The sequence below is a fragment of the Phaseolus vulgaris genome, chromosome 1 (genome assembly GCF_051622355.1).
Source record: "Phaseolus vulgaris cultivar YP4 chromosome 1, ASM5162235v1, whole genome shotgun sequence".
In the NCBI taxonomy this organism is placed as follows: domain Eukaryota; kingdom Viridiplantae; phylum Streptophyta; class Magnoliopsida; order Fabales; family Fabaceae; genus Phaseolus; species Phaseolus vulgaris.
The window spans coordinates 53,997,799-54,016,918 of record NC_143498.1 but is presented as its reverse complement, the minus strand read 5'-3'; the positions used below and the strand labels follow the sequence as shown (position 1 = coordinate 54,016,918).

General features: G+C 32.4%; 2 protein-coding genes and 1 pseudogene across 2 annotated transcripts; 1 reads left to right on the top strand and 2 right to left on the bottom strand.

The window, feature by feature from the left end:
• Window positions 1-4,837: 4,837 nt before the first annotated feature.
• Window positions 4,838-7,910, bottom strand: LOC137815154 (VQ motif-containing protein). The gene has a single exon (XM_068618218.2). It carries the CDS (start codon window positions 6,856-6,858, stop codon window positions 5,419-5,421), a length of 1,440 nt encoding a protein of 479 aa, XP_068474319.1. The 5' UTR covers window positions 6,859-7,910; the 3' UTR covers window positions 4,838-5,418.
• A 6,540-nt stretch (window positions 7,911-14,450) lies between these two features.
• LOC137816120 (inactive TPR repeat-containing thioredoxin TTL3-like) lies at window positions 14,451-16,983 on the top strand (annotated as a pseudogene).
• Window positions 16,984-17,740: 757 nt separating this feature from the next.
• LOC137815158 (PLAT domain-containing protein 3) lies at window positions 17,741-18,691 on the bottom strand. The gene is made up of 2 exons (XM_068618222.2): window positions 18,534-18,691; window positions 17,741-18,436 (listed from the first exon to the last, which is right to left on the bottom strand). Exons 1-2 carry the CDS (start codon window positions 18,606-18,608, stop codon window positions 17,918-17,920), a joined length of 594 nt encoding a protein of 197 aa, XP_068474323.1. The 5' UTR covers window positions 18,609-18,691; the 3' UTR covers window positions 17,741-17,917.
• Between the last annotated feature and the right edge of the window lie 429 nt (window positions 18,692-19,120).

The window sequence follows — 19,120 nt, the reverse complement described above, 5'->3', positions numbered from 1 at the left end:
CCACTATAAAAAAATAATAATATTAAATACAAATTATTTTTAAACACAAAAAATAATTAATTGTTATATTGAATAAATTAGATACTATTTTAGATACTAAAAAAAATTAATTTTTAAATTAATTTCAATTATTGATAAATAGTTTCTAAAATAATATCTAATTAATCACCAAGATTTTTCTACCGAAGTTAAAATCTAAATAATTGGTAGTTAAAACATTGATAGCCAATTAGAAATCAATTTATAAACCATCTATCAATAATAAAAACATCAATAATAAAAACTAATTTAAAAACCATTTTTTTTAATCTTTAAAATAATATCTAATTTAATCCATATAATAATTAATAATTTTTTATCACTAAAATTTGTGTCTATTTAATAATTTTGTGTTACTCCATTACGTACTATGACTACCTCAAATAATTACTAATATTATTTTTGTATTGAACTTACGCATAAAATATAATCACATGAATATTTAAATAAATACTAATCAAACAATTTAAAATATTCTGATAATATATAAATAATAATCAATCAATCACAAAACTAATACAACGCGGACATTCTAAACATATAGTTTTAACACTTAACAAATATTGTTTATTAGGTGGTTATAATTTAATTATTTTTACAAAATAAAATAAAATTATAATTACATAATAATATATTCTTTCTGAGAAAACAAATTTTTTATTTGTGTAATAAAATGTTATTTAAATTTACTAATTATCTTATGAGTTAGTTTTACCAAACATTTTGAAGTTATTATTAAATTAGTTTGGAACTTATAACTCCAACCTTGAGTGTTGTGACGTAAAGAAAGCAAAAATGAATGACATGATTGGTATAATGCAAGAAAAGACTAAGAGGGTAGAAAACCATAAAGGTTTTACATAGGGAAGTTTAATGTATTTTGAAAGTTAACGAGAGGGATGAATTGATCGAGATGAAATGATGCATTTTGGATGAAGAAAAGAATTAGTGTTATTGTATAAGTTGATGAGTAATTTGATGGTGGTCCTGATCTTGTGTGAGTGCCAAACACAGATATATTTAAACGTTGACTAATGACTAAAAGTGTGCAATTTGAGGAGTGAAAACTCTCGGCTACAGCTGCTTCTGGGGCCATCTTTCTTTAACTTCCATCCATCAACAGAGGACTAGTTAAGGAATGTTCTAAAAATGAAAATCCACCAACCATCAATTCCATCCATCAAATAAACTTTTGAGCCTGGATTCGACCTATATGCTGCAAGGGAAGATAATAAAACCAGGACAAAATAATGCAAGGGTTTCAGATGATTTTGTTTTAGCATGTATGTGCTTCTACATGTACATTATAATTATAGGCTGCATTACCATAAAAAACAATCATATTTATTAATAATATAGAGATAAATATGTTTTTCAATCCCATATTATGTGTAGGGTGATGGATCTAATCTGACACTATAGGAAATATGTCGTTTTTGATCTATATGTCCGGTTATGGTGTTACTTTAATACAAGTCAAAGGATCTCGATTAATTAGTCTTAATGACTCAAGTAGGGCAGAACCATTACCATATTCAGAGAAGTCACTGACACAAAGATATCTCCTACATACTAGTTGAAGGTCCACTTACTTTTGACCACTTTGAATGTTAAAGACTTAAGATTGTATACTCATTTGTTTGAAACACTATGTTTTCGTACTATAAAGTAAATTTGATTGTTGTTGCGGTCACATAAAGGTTAAGATCGAGGAGATCATTCACTTTGAAAAGCGGAAGGATGAAGATTGATCCTCCTTCTTTTTTTCTATATATATCTATAGGATAAAATCATAAGCTACATGTTTATCTAACTCCTCTATAAAGAAGGCTTTTATGGTTGGTGTGAGACAAGAAGTTTCTAGTTTAAATTTAAATCTCTTAAGACTATTTAAATTAGTCTTTAACAAAACAAAATTATGTAAGAAACAAATTTAATAGTTTTTTTATTTATTTTTTATTACACGTGTTACTATACCATCAATATAGTCTCACATTGTTTAGAAGTCGAAATTAATAATAGTTTATATATTTTCTCCTCCTCCAACCTTAAATACAATGATTGATCATAAGAATGTTATCTTTTCTACCTAAGTTGGAACAACTTATATACAGAAAATATTAAGGATAAAACATGAAATTATACTGACAAAGATATAATTAACTTTTAATATTATTATAATAAATAGAGGAAGATCACAGGTATATATATATAGTGCATAACAGCAGGATTGAGGATTGATTGCGCGCATATTCCATAATCGTAGGGGGGTGGAAAAGTGTTAATTAATTAATTGTTGTTTAATGTTTGGAATCACGAGTGAGGAAATCTAAAAACTAGATTTGTGGGACAAGACATTATGTTTAATGTAATTTAAAGGATATGGTGTGGTTTGTCTTTTTCCGGCATAAGGTACTTGAATTGATGCTTTTTCCTGTGAAGGAATGGTTTCAAGGAAAGAGGGCCAAATAGTGCAGCCTTATTCGCGAGGATGCCTAAAGCTGTTCATCTTTTTGAGTTTACCCTTTAAATTGTAGGGCACTGCATGTTTTCCCAATTTAGACACCCAAACCCACTACCATTAATACAGGTTCTAATAATTATTAATGTAAAAACTTTGTTGTTAGTGTTATTTTAAACTCTTGAGAATTTTGGTAATTTTTTGAACTGAATCAATCTAAATTTTGAGGAGGGAAAAGAGAAAAAGAAAAGAGAGTGATGAGAAAAGGCATGATTGCTAAAGAGGAAGTGAAAGGTTTGTTCATTGGCATGGGCCCTAAAATGAAAGGTCAAAGGTCACGGCATCAAATCTAACACAAGGCCTGCCCCTAACAAATCTCCCAAAATCCGATGCCTAATCATTTGAGTTTTATTTAAATTTTCATAAAGTCTTCCAAAGTTTATTATTAGTGTAAAAAAGTGCACCCCTTTTGCCCCCATGGTTTTCCATGATTCATGTGCCTCACCTTTACAACAAGGGATTCAATTTTTCCATTTTATTTTTTTGAATCCCTCTCATGTCTCATCATTCATTTTTAAACCCAAAGGTGAAACGAAAAAGATCATGCATGATATATCAATCAATGAAATGAAAAAGATTACAAACTTTTCATGCAAAGGGACACCTCACTTTAGCCTCACAAATTATAACCATTTCGGTGAGTTTGAAGCACTAGACTCTCCATAATTTTTTCAACCCTTCAGAAAATTTTCATAACTGAACATTAATAAGAGTGGCTACAATGTGCTTCTTTTGTCACAATGATGTCAGACATAAAGATGAAATTCTCACACATTGCTTATCACCTCCCTTTCAAACCTAACTCCCTCTAGACGATTTAAATGCACTATCAAGAGTGGGGTAGACCATCGCATAGTATTATGAACTCTTAAACTTTTGACATGTCAATATCAGAATGTGCTTTGGATTAAATTAAAAGATATGTGGAAAGGCAAAGTCGTGTATTAGGTAAAATTAAGTGAGATTTAAGAGTTTGAAGGGTTAGGACATAGAATGGACGTAGGTGCATCAATGTTAATTAGTGCAAAGAGAGTACTTGTGAAGTTCAACCAACTAATAAACCATGGCATCAAAGTCTGATTCCATTGAGTGGTTTCTTACTTTCTTTCTACCTACACCAAGTACTTTTAAATTTATAGAGGTTCCTTGCAGATCCCACATGCATTAAATCCATCAAGATAAAAAGTCTTATTCATGAGTGTAATAGAACATGCACGCGTACCACTTTTCTTTTCTCTTTCCTTCTTCAGACTAATAAGCGTATGGTGCGAAATCGAAAACAGACAAAAAGTGATGGAGAGCTAAATCAATGCCCCCTTTTTCATTATCATTTTTTCACCCTTTTAATATATTCATAATTCATTATTTGTTCACCTGCCCACATCTTTCGCACATCATGCCTACATATTATCTAACTAATTATACGCATCAAATATTCCTCCTCAAATTCAATCAAAATTATCAAAAATAACAAACATTCAAATAAGCTTACTTTTGTGTCTGTAAATTGCAGTAGTTTATCAAGTCACTCACTGATATATACTTACCAAATATTGCTCATTTCATTAACGCAATAGTTCAAGAATCAAGAAATGATTATAAAAAATGGCAGATGATATTCATAACATAAATGTTTTGATAAGGAACCATAGTTTTAATGCAAATATAAATCACTTCCTTCAATAATGATCACATGGCAGGTTTTGATGCAATGTTTTCAAACTTTACTTGATCTTTTAGTATATAGTAACAAGAAGTGACTCAGATTTAGTTTGCTGATTTATCGGCTTAAACTTTTAAGAGAAAAAACAAAGCATGTGATTAATTATCAAACAGATTCATTCATCATGTGCTGAGAATTCAATGCAACAAATTGTTTAGTATATATAGTGTTTAAAATATATCATAAACAGGGAATGTTTTGAAAAAAAAATTGATTATTGAAGGTGTGAATGCATAGAGCTATCGATAATATATAATACACAATTGGCTTTCGTTTTGTTTATTTTAAAAGTTGTTTTTAAACTTGTGCTTTTGTTTTGTTAAGGAGCAGTGAGAATGAGAAACTGTTTTTTTTTTAAAAAATTTTTGAAATGTCTAAAAAAACACATGAACAAGTCTTTGATTTTGATATAAAACGAGATTGCGGCAACCTAGAATCCCCCAAATCTTGCCACAAATTACTCCTAGAATCTAGAATTTTATAATGACCGTGAAATTAAAAATTGGAAAAGAGAAATAAAGTGTGGATGAACAGAAGAAGAGTGCAAGGAGGAAGCGGACAAAATGGCAAACAAACATTAGAGGTAAAATCAGAATAGAAGGTGCGACAAAAACAGGAAAAGGAGAGGATATATACATACAGTCTTGTCTGTGTTGTTCTATCTATGCTGCACATTGTACATTCTCTGAACGATAATTTCACACAAGTCAAAACCAAAATCCATATACAGTGACATGAACACAAACTGATGCTGCCGTTTCTAGAGACACAGATTATGAAACAAACGTCCAAACGATCGAAACTTCACCAGGATTCTTTCGTGTGTGTATATATATTATGTGGCTGAGTGTGTATATCAATCAAAACCACAATTGAGATTTTTTGACGATAACATACAAAAAAAAGTAGAGAAAGACAAGGTAGTGCTACTTATTTACGCATAATTCTTCTAAAGGACACAAAAAAAGTGTTTGATTAATTTGATGGTCATGGTTAAGCTGAGGATAGCAATTACCCATATTCTGTCTCTCATCTCTCATGAATTAAAGCGTATGAAATTATATTTATGAATCTATCTGATCAACCCTTTTTACTTTGTTCATATTCTTTTCCCATTTGATGGTTGGTTCCTGCTCTAATCAGAAGAACAATTAATCCACGATTCGACCATACCTTCGCTTCTTGCAGCCACAGCACAATCCGGTGCTCCCTTCTCTCCATGAAAATCCGAAACACTGCTTCTGTAGTTTAAGGTGCCAGTGGCAGTGCCTCCACTCAGAGACCTCAAAACCCCTCCATCATTGCTGCCGCCAATTCTTTGGGCCTGGGCCCAGTCTGCTGAAGAAGGACCACGCATGTTGTTGTTTATGCTGATGTTGTTGTTGACCCTCGACAATGCTCCATCCGATGAAGAAGAAACCATGTTCATGTTTTGATGATGATGATGATGACCGCCAACGTGCGCATGCCTCAATCCCAGTTCTTCCAAGCCACTCATCTTAAGGTGCGAGTCCACAGTACCGGGCGTGATTTCCAAGGAGGGTTGTTGTTGTTGTGTTTTGGAACCAACAAGAACAGAAGAGTCGTTGTTCCCGAGAATGGATTGGAGGCTGAGAATTGGGTTGTGCATGTTTAGAGAGTGCTGCTGGTAGTGAATGGAGGCTGAACCGGAACCCGAATTGTTGTTCGAAGCCAAGGTGTTCAACATGGAAGAAAAGGAGTTGTTGTGTGGGATTGAAGAGGGTTGAGCTTGGACTTTGTGAGCAAAGGGGCGAAGAAGATAGGATGGTGTTTGTGTATGCGTTTGCGAAGAAGGTTGTTCTAAATGAGAGGAAGCGGATCTCAATAACACGGAGGAAGAAGCATTAGAAGAAGCAAAGAGATCCAACCTGGTTCTCGGGAAGGGTGAGGAAGTGAAAGGAGGAGCTGGGATGCCTGTAAATTCCTGAACCATGGCTCGGAAATTCGTGGTGTCCGTAGTGAGCACAGTAGTTGGTGCACGCCTAGAAGCTCTCGACCTCTTCTTCGGGTTTCGAACCACGTTGGTGTTGGCGTTGCCACTGTTTTGTTCAAATCCTCCTCGTGGAGAACCACTTTCCGGAGCAAGACTGGTGGGAAAAGCAGAAACAGCAGCGTTCACAGCTCCTCCTCCGCGTGTTTGACTTTGACCCGCCCCCAGCTGACTTAACAGAAAGCCTTGGTTGTTGCTGTTGTTGTGCGGGGAAGGTGAAGAAGAGCTAGGCATCAAGCCAGCGAGATCGGGTTCGGATCTGGCAACCGTGTTCCACACCATGTCAAGATTAAGGATTTGGGTTGCGTTGGGGTGCGACTGCGACCTTTGTGTTGGATCCAAGTAATTGGATAAAGGGTCGAAGACGTGGGTTTGGAAGGGAGCAGCAACGTGGGTTGTTAACGTTGCTAACGTTGTTAACGTTGTCGGTTGCGGCGGAGGAACCGGGTTGTTGTTGAGGAAGGCAGAGAGTGAGGAAGAGGATGAAGGGTCGGCGCGTGAATTGTAGTCGTCGTCCCCGGCGGTGCTGGAGGATTGCATACTGCCACTGTTGGGCGAATCCATGAGAGCCGAAAACGGAAAGACGTGAGAGATTTGGTTGAATGGTTATTGGTTATTATGAGTGAGTGGGAGAATGAGGTATATGGGTATGGGAGAAGAAGAGAGAAGAAGCATTAGAGAGAAAGAGAGATAGAGAGAGAGAGAGAAAGGGTGTTTATTTATTGTTATGTGGGATGAAAAGATATATAGATATAGAGTGTACCAACAACACCCACGTCTCGGAGGCTCTGATCTGCAAAAAGCCGTACAAGGTGTGTGGGTGTGCTCTCTTCTTGCCTCACTTTTACCTAATTTGTCTTTCACCAAAAGGGTGGAATGGAGGATACACGTAAACAAGGGTGTATTTAATACTACTCCCACTCTCCAGAGAGAAGCTGTGGGTTGGTTTCTCTGTTTGGATTGAGAAAGAGAGAGAAGTTGTGTTAGGGTTTCAGAAGTGAAACAGAAAGAGAAACAGAAAGAGAGAGTGTGAGTGTTTGTGTTTTGGGAAAAGGAGGGGCCGGGGGAAGAAGAAAAGGATGGTTCTCTAGCCTTTTCTTTCTCTTAAAAAACACCCTGCTTTGGCTTCTGCTTTCATCTGGAAATAAAATATCAGAGTGGGGTACCATGCTTCCAATGGTCAAAGTATGCGAGACTTGTGGTTCTCATTCATACCAACAAGAAAACAGATACTTAGAATTCAGGGAGAAGATATTATTATGAGTTGCTTGTCAAAATATGAATAGTTATTAGTGGTGTTAGAAGTAGAGTGATGCTGCTATGTATCCCAATCTGGACTCGTATTCATGGCAAAAAAAAGAAGAAATGAATGTGATTTAGATTTGACCCCTCGGTTTGTGATTTATTTATGTGATACCAGCTATGATCAGAGATAAAAAATGCATAAAAAAAGATAAAAGCTGAAGGAATCTTTCACAGTCTTCCTCTGCTAAAAGATGCAGAAGGAAAATCATGATATTTATCATGTAAGCCTATATATTCTGCTTTCAGATGATTGCTTTTCTGTAACATCTTTCTTGTGCTTCTCATTCTTCTATGTTGTTGTTGTTGTTCAATAGCTGAATCACTTCAACAACCATCCAAACTAAATACCAACGGAGCTGTTGCCTTTTATCATTATTATTATTATTATTATTTGCAGCTCCCATCCTCACCATTCAATAATAAATTAGATTTAATAATTTTCTAAATAATCAACTTGGTTTCAAGAATATGTAGCGGTCGTTGTCATTTGTACGTGTAATATTTATATGCTTTTTCCTTTTTCATACACCTATGGTCTGTATTTGCCCCCTATATTAATATATATATATATATATATAAAATATCATATAATATAGTGAAATCCATACCAAAACCAAACCATGTACACCCTTTCTCTCACGTCTTCTAGGTCTACACGTAATACATGAATGTAAGATAATTTAGTAACCAGAATTGTTTGAACCACTTTTCGCGCTAATGACTTATTCTGCTACCTCATTTTCAATTTGAGTTGGAACTTGCAATCTCATTTTAGCTTTTGTCGTATAAACGGTGTATGTAAGAAGTTAAGAAGTTAGAATTATGAGAACGATTATTTATTTTTTTAGTTGATCGATTTTTTTTTTCTTGAAATAATTTTCGTGTTATTCTTCTATTGATATATTTCTTGTTTTCGTCAACTTTATACCTAAATGATAAAAGACACTTTGATATTCAAGTGAGACTTTGATGTTCGGTACTCGATGTTATTAGCACTGAATGATGACATATCTAATTCTTAGAATCTGTGTCTATTTATATGATTATCATGGACTTTTTATTATTATACCAGATTAAAATTTTGGATCATAATTAAATAGTGTATTATCTAATATTTGATCACTGATTAATCTTGTTAATTTTCTGATTAAACGTAATGATGATTTTAAGTATGTCAATCAACGTTAACCGAGTATTAAACTTCCAAATGTCATAAGCACCCAACGGATAAAATATTGTTATGATGGAAATTTTATTGCAAATTACAGAAGAAGCTGGGAGAGAGGGTGTTGTGATTTCCCAATATATGTTACACCAATACATGAAAGTTTAGCCTTTTACTATAGTTTTAATTAAAAATGAAGTAGTTTTTGGTCTTACAAGGAGAAGCTTTTCAGAGTCCTTTAACGTGAACAGCATGGGCCCTGATATGATTTTCTGAATTCAAAATTTGTTTCTGATTAAAGATTTATCGTGGTTACATTTATTTGAAGTTCTTCTGTATTCAATGCCACAAACACGCATTTAAAGTAGATGAATATAGAACATAGCCTCACTGCGATCACTGAAAGCCTGGTAAAAAATGAAGCACCCAGAGAAGCAACGTGCTCAGACTCCGCCACTATTTTTTTTCTTTTCATTTTTCATTTTTCCTACTTGCTAGATAATAAACTTACTATATATAATAATATATGATTTAATAACATATAAAAATGTATTTATTTCTCTCATTTTTTATACAATTTTCTTTTTAGATCACTTTATTTTTCGTAAACATTTTTCCCTGGTTCTAAATACACATTATTTGAAAATGTTAACCATAACGATTTAACAATCACGTATATAATAAATGGCTATTATAATCCAGGCATATAATTGATTAGGTACGGTAAAACTAGTAATATTTTTTTTTAAAAGTTATATATCTAGAAACAAATTATGACCAAAACTGGTTATTAGATGACTGAGTTTGAAATTTTTAAAAAAATATAATTATACATATTTTACTGGTACGACCGGTCGAGTTGGTGACTCGGCCAGCTCGAGGACCAAACCGTGATCCAAACGATAGGGTCGATCACATCGCACACATGGCCGACTGACACATAATGCTCAAGTCAAAGGTTAACCGGATTAGCGAGACTAATTCATGGTTAAGGGTGACCTGACACAATCCTAATCGCAAACCAACTCCCTAACCTGACCCAACAGCGAAGGCCCATTGAATTAATATAAATAGCACGCATTTAAAGAAGAAAGGTACGTCATTATCTACAGTACTCTGATAGTCGAGTGCCAATACCCCATTAACTTGAGCGTTGAAGTGTTTTCTACAGATACCCACTCGCCAGAGAAGTCGGACGACCAAGAAGGCGAACGCATCAAAGAACATCAAGAATGTGAAACCGACCGAACACATCAACAAAAGCAATCGTTCTCCAGAACCCCAAACTCCAGACCCGTTCAAGAACACATATCATGTCATACATATATGATCATCTCTTCCTTTTATTATAATATGATCATTCATATATAAAATTATATAAGTTATATAAATAGTTCCATTTATCACGTGATAAGTTTTCTAAGATTTAAAGTATGATGATTTTATTTAAATGTTTTTTAATTAAGTTTATTTTTTTAATAAATAAGTTAGGCAAAATTGAAGGCTTCCCTAGCCGCCTTTGACCTATTTTATGGTGCATGGCCCAAGATCTTAGTTACCACTAATCACATTAACTAAATAATTAATAGCAGAACTTTGATTAGAGGAATAGTGCATTCAAAAACGGGGTATATTATTATGCAGCATTTTCAGAATCTAATTAAATATTGAAAGTAACCTTTATTTCGATATAATTTTAATCAATGATAAAGAAAATTGGTTTCATTAATTCCACAATTAGAATTATTTTTTGATAAAATATAATTTTTAAGTAACTATATTATTTATGTTAGTTGAAGATATAAAAGTGGTTTAAGTTGTATTATTATTAATTAATTGTATGTGGTGACGTACCCTCCACCTAGAAAGATAAGTGGTAAATGAAAAGAAAGATTGGGAAATGATGATGGGACCTCTAACCTCTAATCTCCATGGCCATTATTCAAGAATTCATGCTTCCAATCTTCCACACACTCAACATCTTCCTTCTCTCTTTCATTTTTCTTTATCCACCCTATCACAATAATCACCATTTTTGTTGCTCAGCACAAAACACAATAAATTAATTTAACTTTTAATTATTTGTTTTTGGATTTGGGGGCCTCATGCCCCTCCTCTATCTTCTCCCTGGATGCTTCCACCAAATTTACATCAAAATGCTTTTTCTTCCTTTCTCTTTACGATTCCTCTTGGCAGTGCCCTTTCAGCATATGCACCAACCAATTAAACAAACTAAGTATGATTGTAATATTAATTTGTATAAAGGGAAATTGGTTTTTCACTTTAATCCAAACTTTAGATATTTTAGATACTTGTAATAAGAAAATTATCGAAATAACTATCAGTTCACTACAAGAAAATCATCAAATAGAAACCAATTTTTAGAAATCAAAATAATTAGTTGCAATAGTAACTAAATTAGAGACCATTATAGAAACTAAAACAAAAATGAGTTTCTAAATTAGTTTCTATTATTGTTAAATAGTTTCTAAATTGGTATCTAATTAACAACCAAGGTTTTAACTACCAATTATTTAGTTTCTAAATTTGGTATCTAAAACCTTTGTTGCTAATTAGATACCAATTTAGAAACTATTTAACAATAATAGAAATTAATCTAGAAACCAATTTTTGTTTTAGTTTTTAAAATGGTATCTAATTTAGTTACTATTGCAACTAATTATTTTGGTCTCTAAAAATTGGTTTCTATTTCATGATTTTCTTGTAGTGGTTTTTTTATGCAACAAATTAATTTTTAGCGTTAATTATACTATAGTATTATAACATCTACGCTAACAACTTCCTAGTTTATACTGAAAAATTTTTTGACACGTAAATTTTTTTTACAATGATCAATTCTGATAGTTTTCTTACTACAAATACCTAAGTTTAAAGTTTGGACTAAATACGAAATCAATATCGCGTAAAAATAATGGACCAACAAAAAAAAATTAACTCTTTATTATATATTTTTCATATACTGCTAGAAAATTATTAAATAGAAACCATTTTTAGAGACAAAAAATAATTAGTTGCTATAATAACTAAATTATAAACTATTTTAGAGACTAAAAAATTATTATTTCTAAATTAGTTTTGATTGTTGATAAATAGTTTTTAAATTGGTATATAATTAGTTACCAAATATAATTATATTTAAGTTTTATAATTTTTCTTTCTTATTTGTTTCAAATAACCATTTCAAAATTCTTTTTTGGAGCCTTTCATTAAAGTCCAATTCTATTTTCCTTTTTTTTTTCTCCCTCTCTTTGCATTTTAAGTTTCCATGCATGTTTTTTCTTTTTCGTTTTCTAGCTCTTCTTTTTTAGATCCTGACTTGAATCTTTTTCTTCTTAATGAGATTCTACCTTGTAAATAATAGTTGATTAAATTCTACCTTGTAAATAATAGTTGATTAAATTCTACCTTGTAAATAATGTCAAGTTAAGGACCACACGCGAGAACACATTTAATTGGACTTTTATAAAAGACTAAACTTATTTTTGTTATGTAATCTCTTTAATCTTCATAATATTTCTTAGTTTGTATAGTTGATAGCTTTAATTTTTCTCAACTAGCTTAGAACTTTAATTGGTATTTTGGTTGTTTTGGAGTTAAAAGCTTAGATGTTTATAGTTTTGGAATTTTAACTCCATCACATTTCCCTCGATTTTAAGTTAATGTAAGTTAAGAAGAATTAGTTTAATTTATTTAATTGAGTTGATTTTTTTTATAAGAATTAAAAATATGATAATTTATTATATTGTTTTAAAAAATATATGTATTGATGATCCGAGTTATATAGACTAAAGGTGAGGAAAAATATCAATTTCTGTTTGCACCATATAATACCAACATACACCCAATCTACTATTGAAAATGACAAAAATACTATTCCTAAATGATGAAAATAACCTTACACAAAAAGAAGATCTAAATAAAAATTACTTCCAAAACCTTTTATTTGGAAATATTCCAAATTTTGATTTCCGGAACATATTTTTGAATTCCATAAATTTTTATTCATAATGCATTTTTAATTTTGTGTTTCGAATTTTTTTTTCATAATGTATTTTTTATTTTTGAAATTTACTTACTATTTCAGATTTTCAAATCCAGAATAAGGGTAATTGTGGAATTTAAAAAAATATATAGGATGTTAGTCAAAATTACATGTATTGATGATCCGAGTTATACATGAACCCAATCTACTATTGAAAATGACAAAAATGTCCTTCCTAAATTTTAAAAATAATGGGTATAAATAAAAATTACTTCCAAAACCTTTTATCCAGAAATATTTCAAATTTCGATTTCCGAAATATATTTTTGAATTTTGAGAAATTTTTATCCATAATGCATTTTTAATTTTGTGTTCTTAATTTTTTTTTTCCAGAATTTTTGAATTTTATTTACTATTATGAATTTTCAAATTTGGAATAAGGATAATTTTGGAATTTAAAAAAAATATAAGATGCAATATGGTGTAGGAAGAAATTGCCATGAAAAAGTTGACGTGATCACGACCCAATTTGATGTATAAATATGAGGTGCACTAAACTCTCCTTTATCCATAAAGTTGACAAATGACCCAACAATTGAGGTTGTTATAACTTACAGTGTTGGATTGGTAAAGCGAGAAAAGTGTGAAATTCAATTGTCTTCTTATTTCCTTGTAATTTTCTAAATAAAGTATTGCAATTTCTAAAATTTTAGAGATACATGCAAGGTTTATCATCGAGTTTCTATTATTTTGATCCATATAACTTACTCCTTTTATTATTTTTTGGAGTTTGTTTCTTTTGTCGGAAGAGAGAGAACACAAAGCAATTTTCTTTTATCTCCTGCCTTCCGCTTTGGTCACTGTTTGGAGGGTGATGGAGAATAAAATTGCTACTAAGGTAAATTTGGAAAGGCGAGGGGTGGTGGTTGAGAATCTGGTGTGTGGTTTGTGTGAGAAGGTGGAAGAGTCGTCCTGTCATCTGTTTTCCGTCTGCGAGTTTACCTGGCGGGTGTGGTGTCTTTGTTTTGAGTGGCTTGGAGTGTTGTTTGTTATTCACAAGGACCCTTTGGTAAACTTCCAACAATTCAGGTTGTGTTCTACTTCTGATGTGGTTAATGACGTTTGGGGAGCGATTTGGGTTGGTGTTGTGAGTGGAATTTGGAGACATCTCGGTGACCTTCGACAGGGGCGTGGTAGATGCGCTCGAGGTATTTGCACTAGTTCAGGTAAATGTTTGGTCTTGGATTTTTGCAAAGTCCTGTTGTAATTCCTTTACGTATCCCAACTGAGTTTTGAACCCAGTGGATTGTATGAGACTGGTTGTTTAATGCTTTCTTGAGTTGCTTTGGTTGTTCCTTATTTAGTTGAAAGGTGTTCATTGGTTGGAGGTTGGTAAGGCGATAGCTATTTATGTATAAGGGTTGGACCACCCTGAAGTGGTTCCCATTTATTTATTTTTTATTGCTGATAAAAAAAAATTGTAAATTATCTCCTGGGTTAAGCAATTCAATTTTTATATATATTTTTGTATTTAAATTGATTTCTTTCAAGTTACTATTTTTTATATTTCTTAGTTGCAAGAAATCAATTTTCTTGGGAATGGCCTAAAGAAAAAGACCAGCCAAAACAAAAAAGTAAAATATTGTGTTACACATGACGATAATAGAACGTGAAAGGAAAAAAATGAGGAGCGATTGACCTGAGAGGAAACCTGGTTGTGGCTTAATAACAATAATATTTGGACGAAACAAATCAGTCTCTGCAGGTTCTTCTCCCATTGCCAACAATTTTGAAAATTTACCAAAAGATGAAAAATGGGAATGTGTTGGTTCTAAAGATTTTGTTTCAAATAATGATGTTACAAACTCCTCATCTCATTCAATCTCCAATCCTCATAAGCCAACTCGTGTTGTTAGCCATGGGAAACCACAAAATTTGAATGAAATAAAAAGGAGAAAACCCTCACCCACTCAAGGTTATGTGAATCAAGGAAGAAGGGTTCCAAAAGAAGTTGATGGTATCTTTGATGAACTTGAAAGCATGATCAATGATCAACTAGTGTCCAAGAGAGGTAATAGCCCTGCTCAAGCTTCTTCCAACAATGTGATGTTGTATGGTAATTTAGGTAACCTCGGAGGAGGGGGAGGTGGATTGGATCATAAATATTACAGTGAAATGAATTATAGTGTTGGTAATGTTTCAAAGAGAGGACATGAATATGGTAATAGTAATTATAATAAAAAAACCAAACGAAGCAAGGAACCATCAGATTTTCTATGCAGGACTTTGTCTACAAAAATGGATCCTGAGCGATTGAAAATAATGGGCAATGAAGATTACAAGAATGGAAGGTTTTGCGAGGCATTAGCCTTGTAATGCTGCCATTGAAATTGACCCTAATAAGGCTACTTATAGGTATAACAAAACTGCTGCACTAACTGCTCTTGGTAGGCTTTTGGAGGCTGTTTTTGAATGCAGGGAAGCCATTCAAATTGAGCCTTGTTACCATAGAGCACACAATCGATTGGGAAAATTGTATTTCAGGTAGGTTTGCATGTTTCATTTTGATATGTGGAATGTGTATTTTGTTTCATGTCATTGTTAATTGCTATCACTTCTAATTTGTGTTACTTTTCATGTATTTTTTCTTATAGATTAGGAGAAACAGATAAGGCTTTGTATCATTATAAACAAGCTGGAGCAGAAGCTAATTCAGATGAGATTGCTAAAGTAAAGATTCTCCAAGTATATCTAAACAAATGTTCAAAGACTCTTAAGTTGGGTGATTGGAACACACTTATAACTGAAACCAACATCATTCTATCATCTGGTGCAGATTCTGCTCCACAAGTGAGTTGCTACTTCTTTTACATTATTATGTAAATCAAAGTATTAGAGTTTTGTTTCTATCTTATTCACCCTTGTGTACTTGTGTCCATTTTGTTAATATGATTTTTCTTTGGTCATTAAGATATATACCTTACAAGCCGAAGCCCTACTAAAGCTTCATAAACATGAAGATGCAGACAAAGTAATGTCAAAATGCCCAAAATTTGAAGTTGATGAGTACACTAAGTTCTTTGGACCAATTGGTAATGCAAACTTATTGGTGAAATGGGCTCAAGTTGATTTAGTTAATGGCAGGTTAGCTAAAACTTCAGCATTGTTAATGAAGTAATTTTGCATCACTTCTCTTGATTTGTATACATTCATTATTTGGTAGGTTTGAAAATGCCTTGGAAGGAGTAGAAAAAGCAATTAAGTCAGATCCTAATAGTAAGGAAGCACATAAGGTGGTAAGAAAAACTCAAGCTGTGACAAGTGCTCGTGCAAAAGGAAATGAGCTTTTCAAGGTAGCAAATTTTAAGGAGGCTTGCATTGCCTATGAAGAAGGCCTTGAACATGATTTATATAACTCTATTCTACTGTGCAATAGAGCTGCTTGTAGATCAAAGTTGGGCCAATTTGATAAAGCAATGGATGATTGCACCATTGCCCTTAACTTGCGTCCCTCTTATAGGAAGGCTAGGTTGAGAAGGGCAGATTGTAGTGATAAGGTGATTCATCTATCCTATTTATATTCACTTCTTTGTGGCACGTTTTTTACTAAATCCTAAACTCTAAACCTTAAATCCTAAATCATACCAATTTTAAAAATAAAAAATAATTAATTTTTATAGTGACCAAATTAAATACTATTGTAAAGACTAAACAAATTATTGTTTTTTAAATAAGTGTTTATTATTGAGAAATAGTTTTTAAATTAATATTTAATTAGCTACCAAGAATTTTGCTATCAAATTTACAATCTAAATAATTGGTAGTTAAAACTTGGTAGCTAATTAGATACAAATTTAAAAACTATTTATCAATATTATAAACTAATTTAAAAATCAATAATATTTTTAATTTTTAAAATAATTTTAATATAATTACTATAACAACTAATTATTTTTTGTCTTTAAAATTGATTTTTATTCAATGATTTTCTAAATACATGTTTTTAATTTTTAACTTTCTATAAATATGACTGCGTGATGCTTGTTTTGAAATTATATAGTTGAAAAGATGGGAAACTTCAATACAAGATTACAGAATCTTGTTAAAAGAGACACCAGAAGATGAAGAAATAAAACAAGCATTGTTGAAAGTTCAGACACAGATTGAGAAACAAGATCAAGATCCTGAAAGAACTGAGACATATGAAACATTGTAAATGTGATAAACATGTAAGAAAAATAAAAGATTATAGTGAAGTAGATATATAAAGTGTTGTAAGTATTAAATCCAAGAAAATTGTTTTTATCTTCTTTAGCAAAGAGAAATATCCGAAATATATGAGAAGATAATGAATCGTTAAAAAGATATTTTTTGAAAGATGAATTCTTTTCATCAGATATGGAAGATGAATAAAAAAAACATTTTGGATTTTTTCTTAAAAAAACTCAAATGTGTGCAAGGTTAAAGGAAAATGTTGAAGTTAATGCTTGGAGTAACTAAATATGTGTCCCATTTAACTCTTTTTTAAGTTTCTTTATTCTTTTGGGATCAATTGTACCACACTTATATTTGAAATATATTTTACTATTCAAAGTCTCGTCTTAATGTTTTTAAATTTCATTTAATAATTTCTTTAAATTTCATCATTCCTATTTTTTTTTTAAATCAACTAAATCAAATTAAATATTTCATTGTTCAAAGTCTCGTCTCAATGTTTTTCTTTTATAAAGCTATGCCAAATAACGCCACGCACATATTTATTCATTTTAAATGAAACATGAAATAAAAGCACAATCTAAAAATTGAAAAGTACAAAGATCAAACGTGAGTAATTCAATTTATAAAAAAAATCTAATGTTACAGATAAGCCAAGAAAGCTACTAAAAGTATACTCAATAATTTGTTTCCCTTTTTTAGAGTTTTGTGGACACATGTAATGCAGTTGTCATTTTTTCGAACATAACCTCACAACATAAAACTCCAAACGCAACATCCTTTATTCAATACTAATAAACAATAAAAATACAACGTGGTACTTCTCAGCAATGCCAGAACAAGGTTAAGGAGAACGCAAAACACAAATTGTAACAAGAGCATCCCCAAAAAAACACGTGTTTCACAACACATCCACAACGACCACTTAATAAATACTACATCCCTACTCCCGAACGTTTGCGGGCCAAAACAGAGAAACCCGACCCAGGCCTATTTTGAGAGCCCACAACATCGCGTATCTGGGCTTTATAACGGGCCTCACCCAAGACTTTTGGGCAGTTGTTGTATGCGGCCCAGAGCTGATACGGCGACCTGTCGGTTGCGAGCCACTCCTCCACCGTGAACTGCAACTGAGAGCAGGGCGCGTGGACTCCAGTCGAAGTGACCTCGATGTAGTTAACGTACCAGCCGTGGTGGGGCCCCGACCCGTCCGAAGTTAGATTGACGGCGCAAACGGGCCTGTCCAAGCATGGGCCTCTACCGCTGAAAATGTCGAGGTTGCCCCGCTCGAAGTAGTTGTGACCCGGATCCATTAACCCGCCCCAGGCCTCGAGGTTGGTGATGTATAACCCGTAGCCGAGCGCGTCGATGAGCTTGAGCCCAATTATTGAATCAGTTCCTCCATTGATGACGGAGCCCGTCCGAATATAAACGGTGTAGACACAATCATCGTCCTGCATCAAATTAACATAAATATTTGTTTTATTATTTTTGACAAAATTAAGATAAATAAATATAAAAAATGAAGAGTAAGGTAACAAGAAGGCTTACCGATCTAACGGTTGAGACAAAGCATAGCGAGAGTAGAGAAAGGATCAGAAGGAGGAGGCGCGTTGGGGTAGCCATGCGAGTGAGAGGAAGATGAAGAAGGAGTGGGAGATGAGTTAAGTTTGATGAACAATGAACAGAGTGTAATAATATAGCTGTTGAATATTTTCTTTCCTATTTCTTCTTATTATTCATTTTTTTTAATTTATTATAACTCGTGAATTTCGTTGAGTTTTATATTTAAAATATATATTTTTCTTTTCAAAATAATTATATTAAAAATGAATGGAGAAATATACATTTATAATTTTTCTTTTTAATTTGTCTATGATGAATTATATTAAAGTTTGTAATAAAAAAAAACTATTTTATGATTATGAAATGATGGTATGATTGTGAAAATTGACTAAATCATAAATTTACATAATAAGATAAATTATAGTTTTAAAAATGAATGGAGAATATCCTGTGATTCCACTGGTTGAGATTTCCGTCATCGATTTGGTATCATAATAATAATTGGTAGCTGTCTCAATTTAATGTCATCAAAATGGTTGTCATAGCCATAAGGTACCATTTTACATAAATAA

Coding starts and splice junctions, on each gene's coding strand:
- LOC137815158 (XM_068618222.2), bottom strand. CDS start 18,608: ATGGCTACCCCAACGCGCCTCCTCCTTCTGATCCTTTCTCTACTCTCG. Junction 18,437..18,533: donor TTGTCTCAACCGTTAGATCG/GTAAGCCTTCTT, acceptor AATTTGATGCAG/GACGATGATTGTGTCTACAC.
- LOC137815154 (XM_068618218.2), bottom strand. CDS start 6,858: ATGGATTCGCCCAACAGTGGCAGTATGCAATCCTCCAGCACCGCCGGG.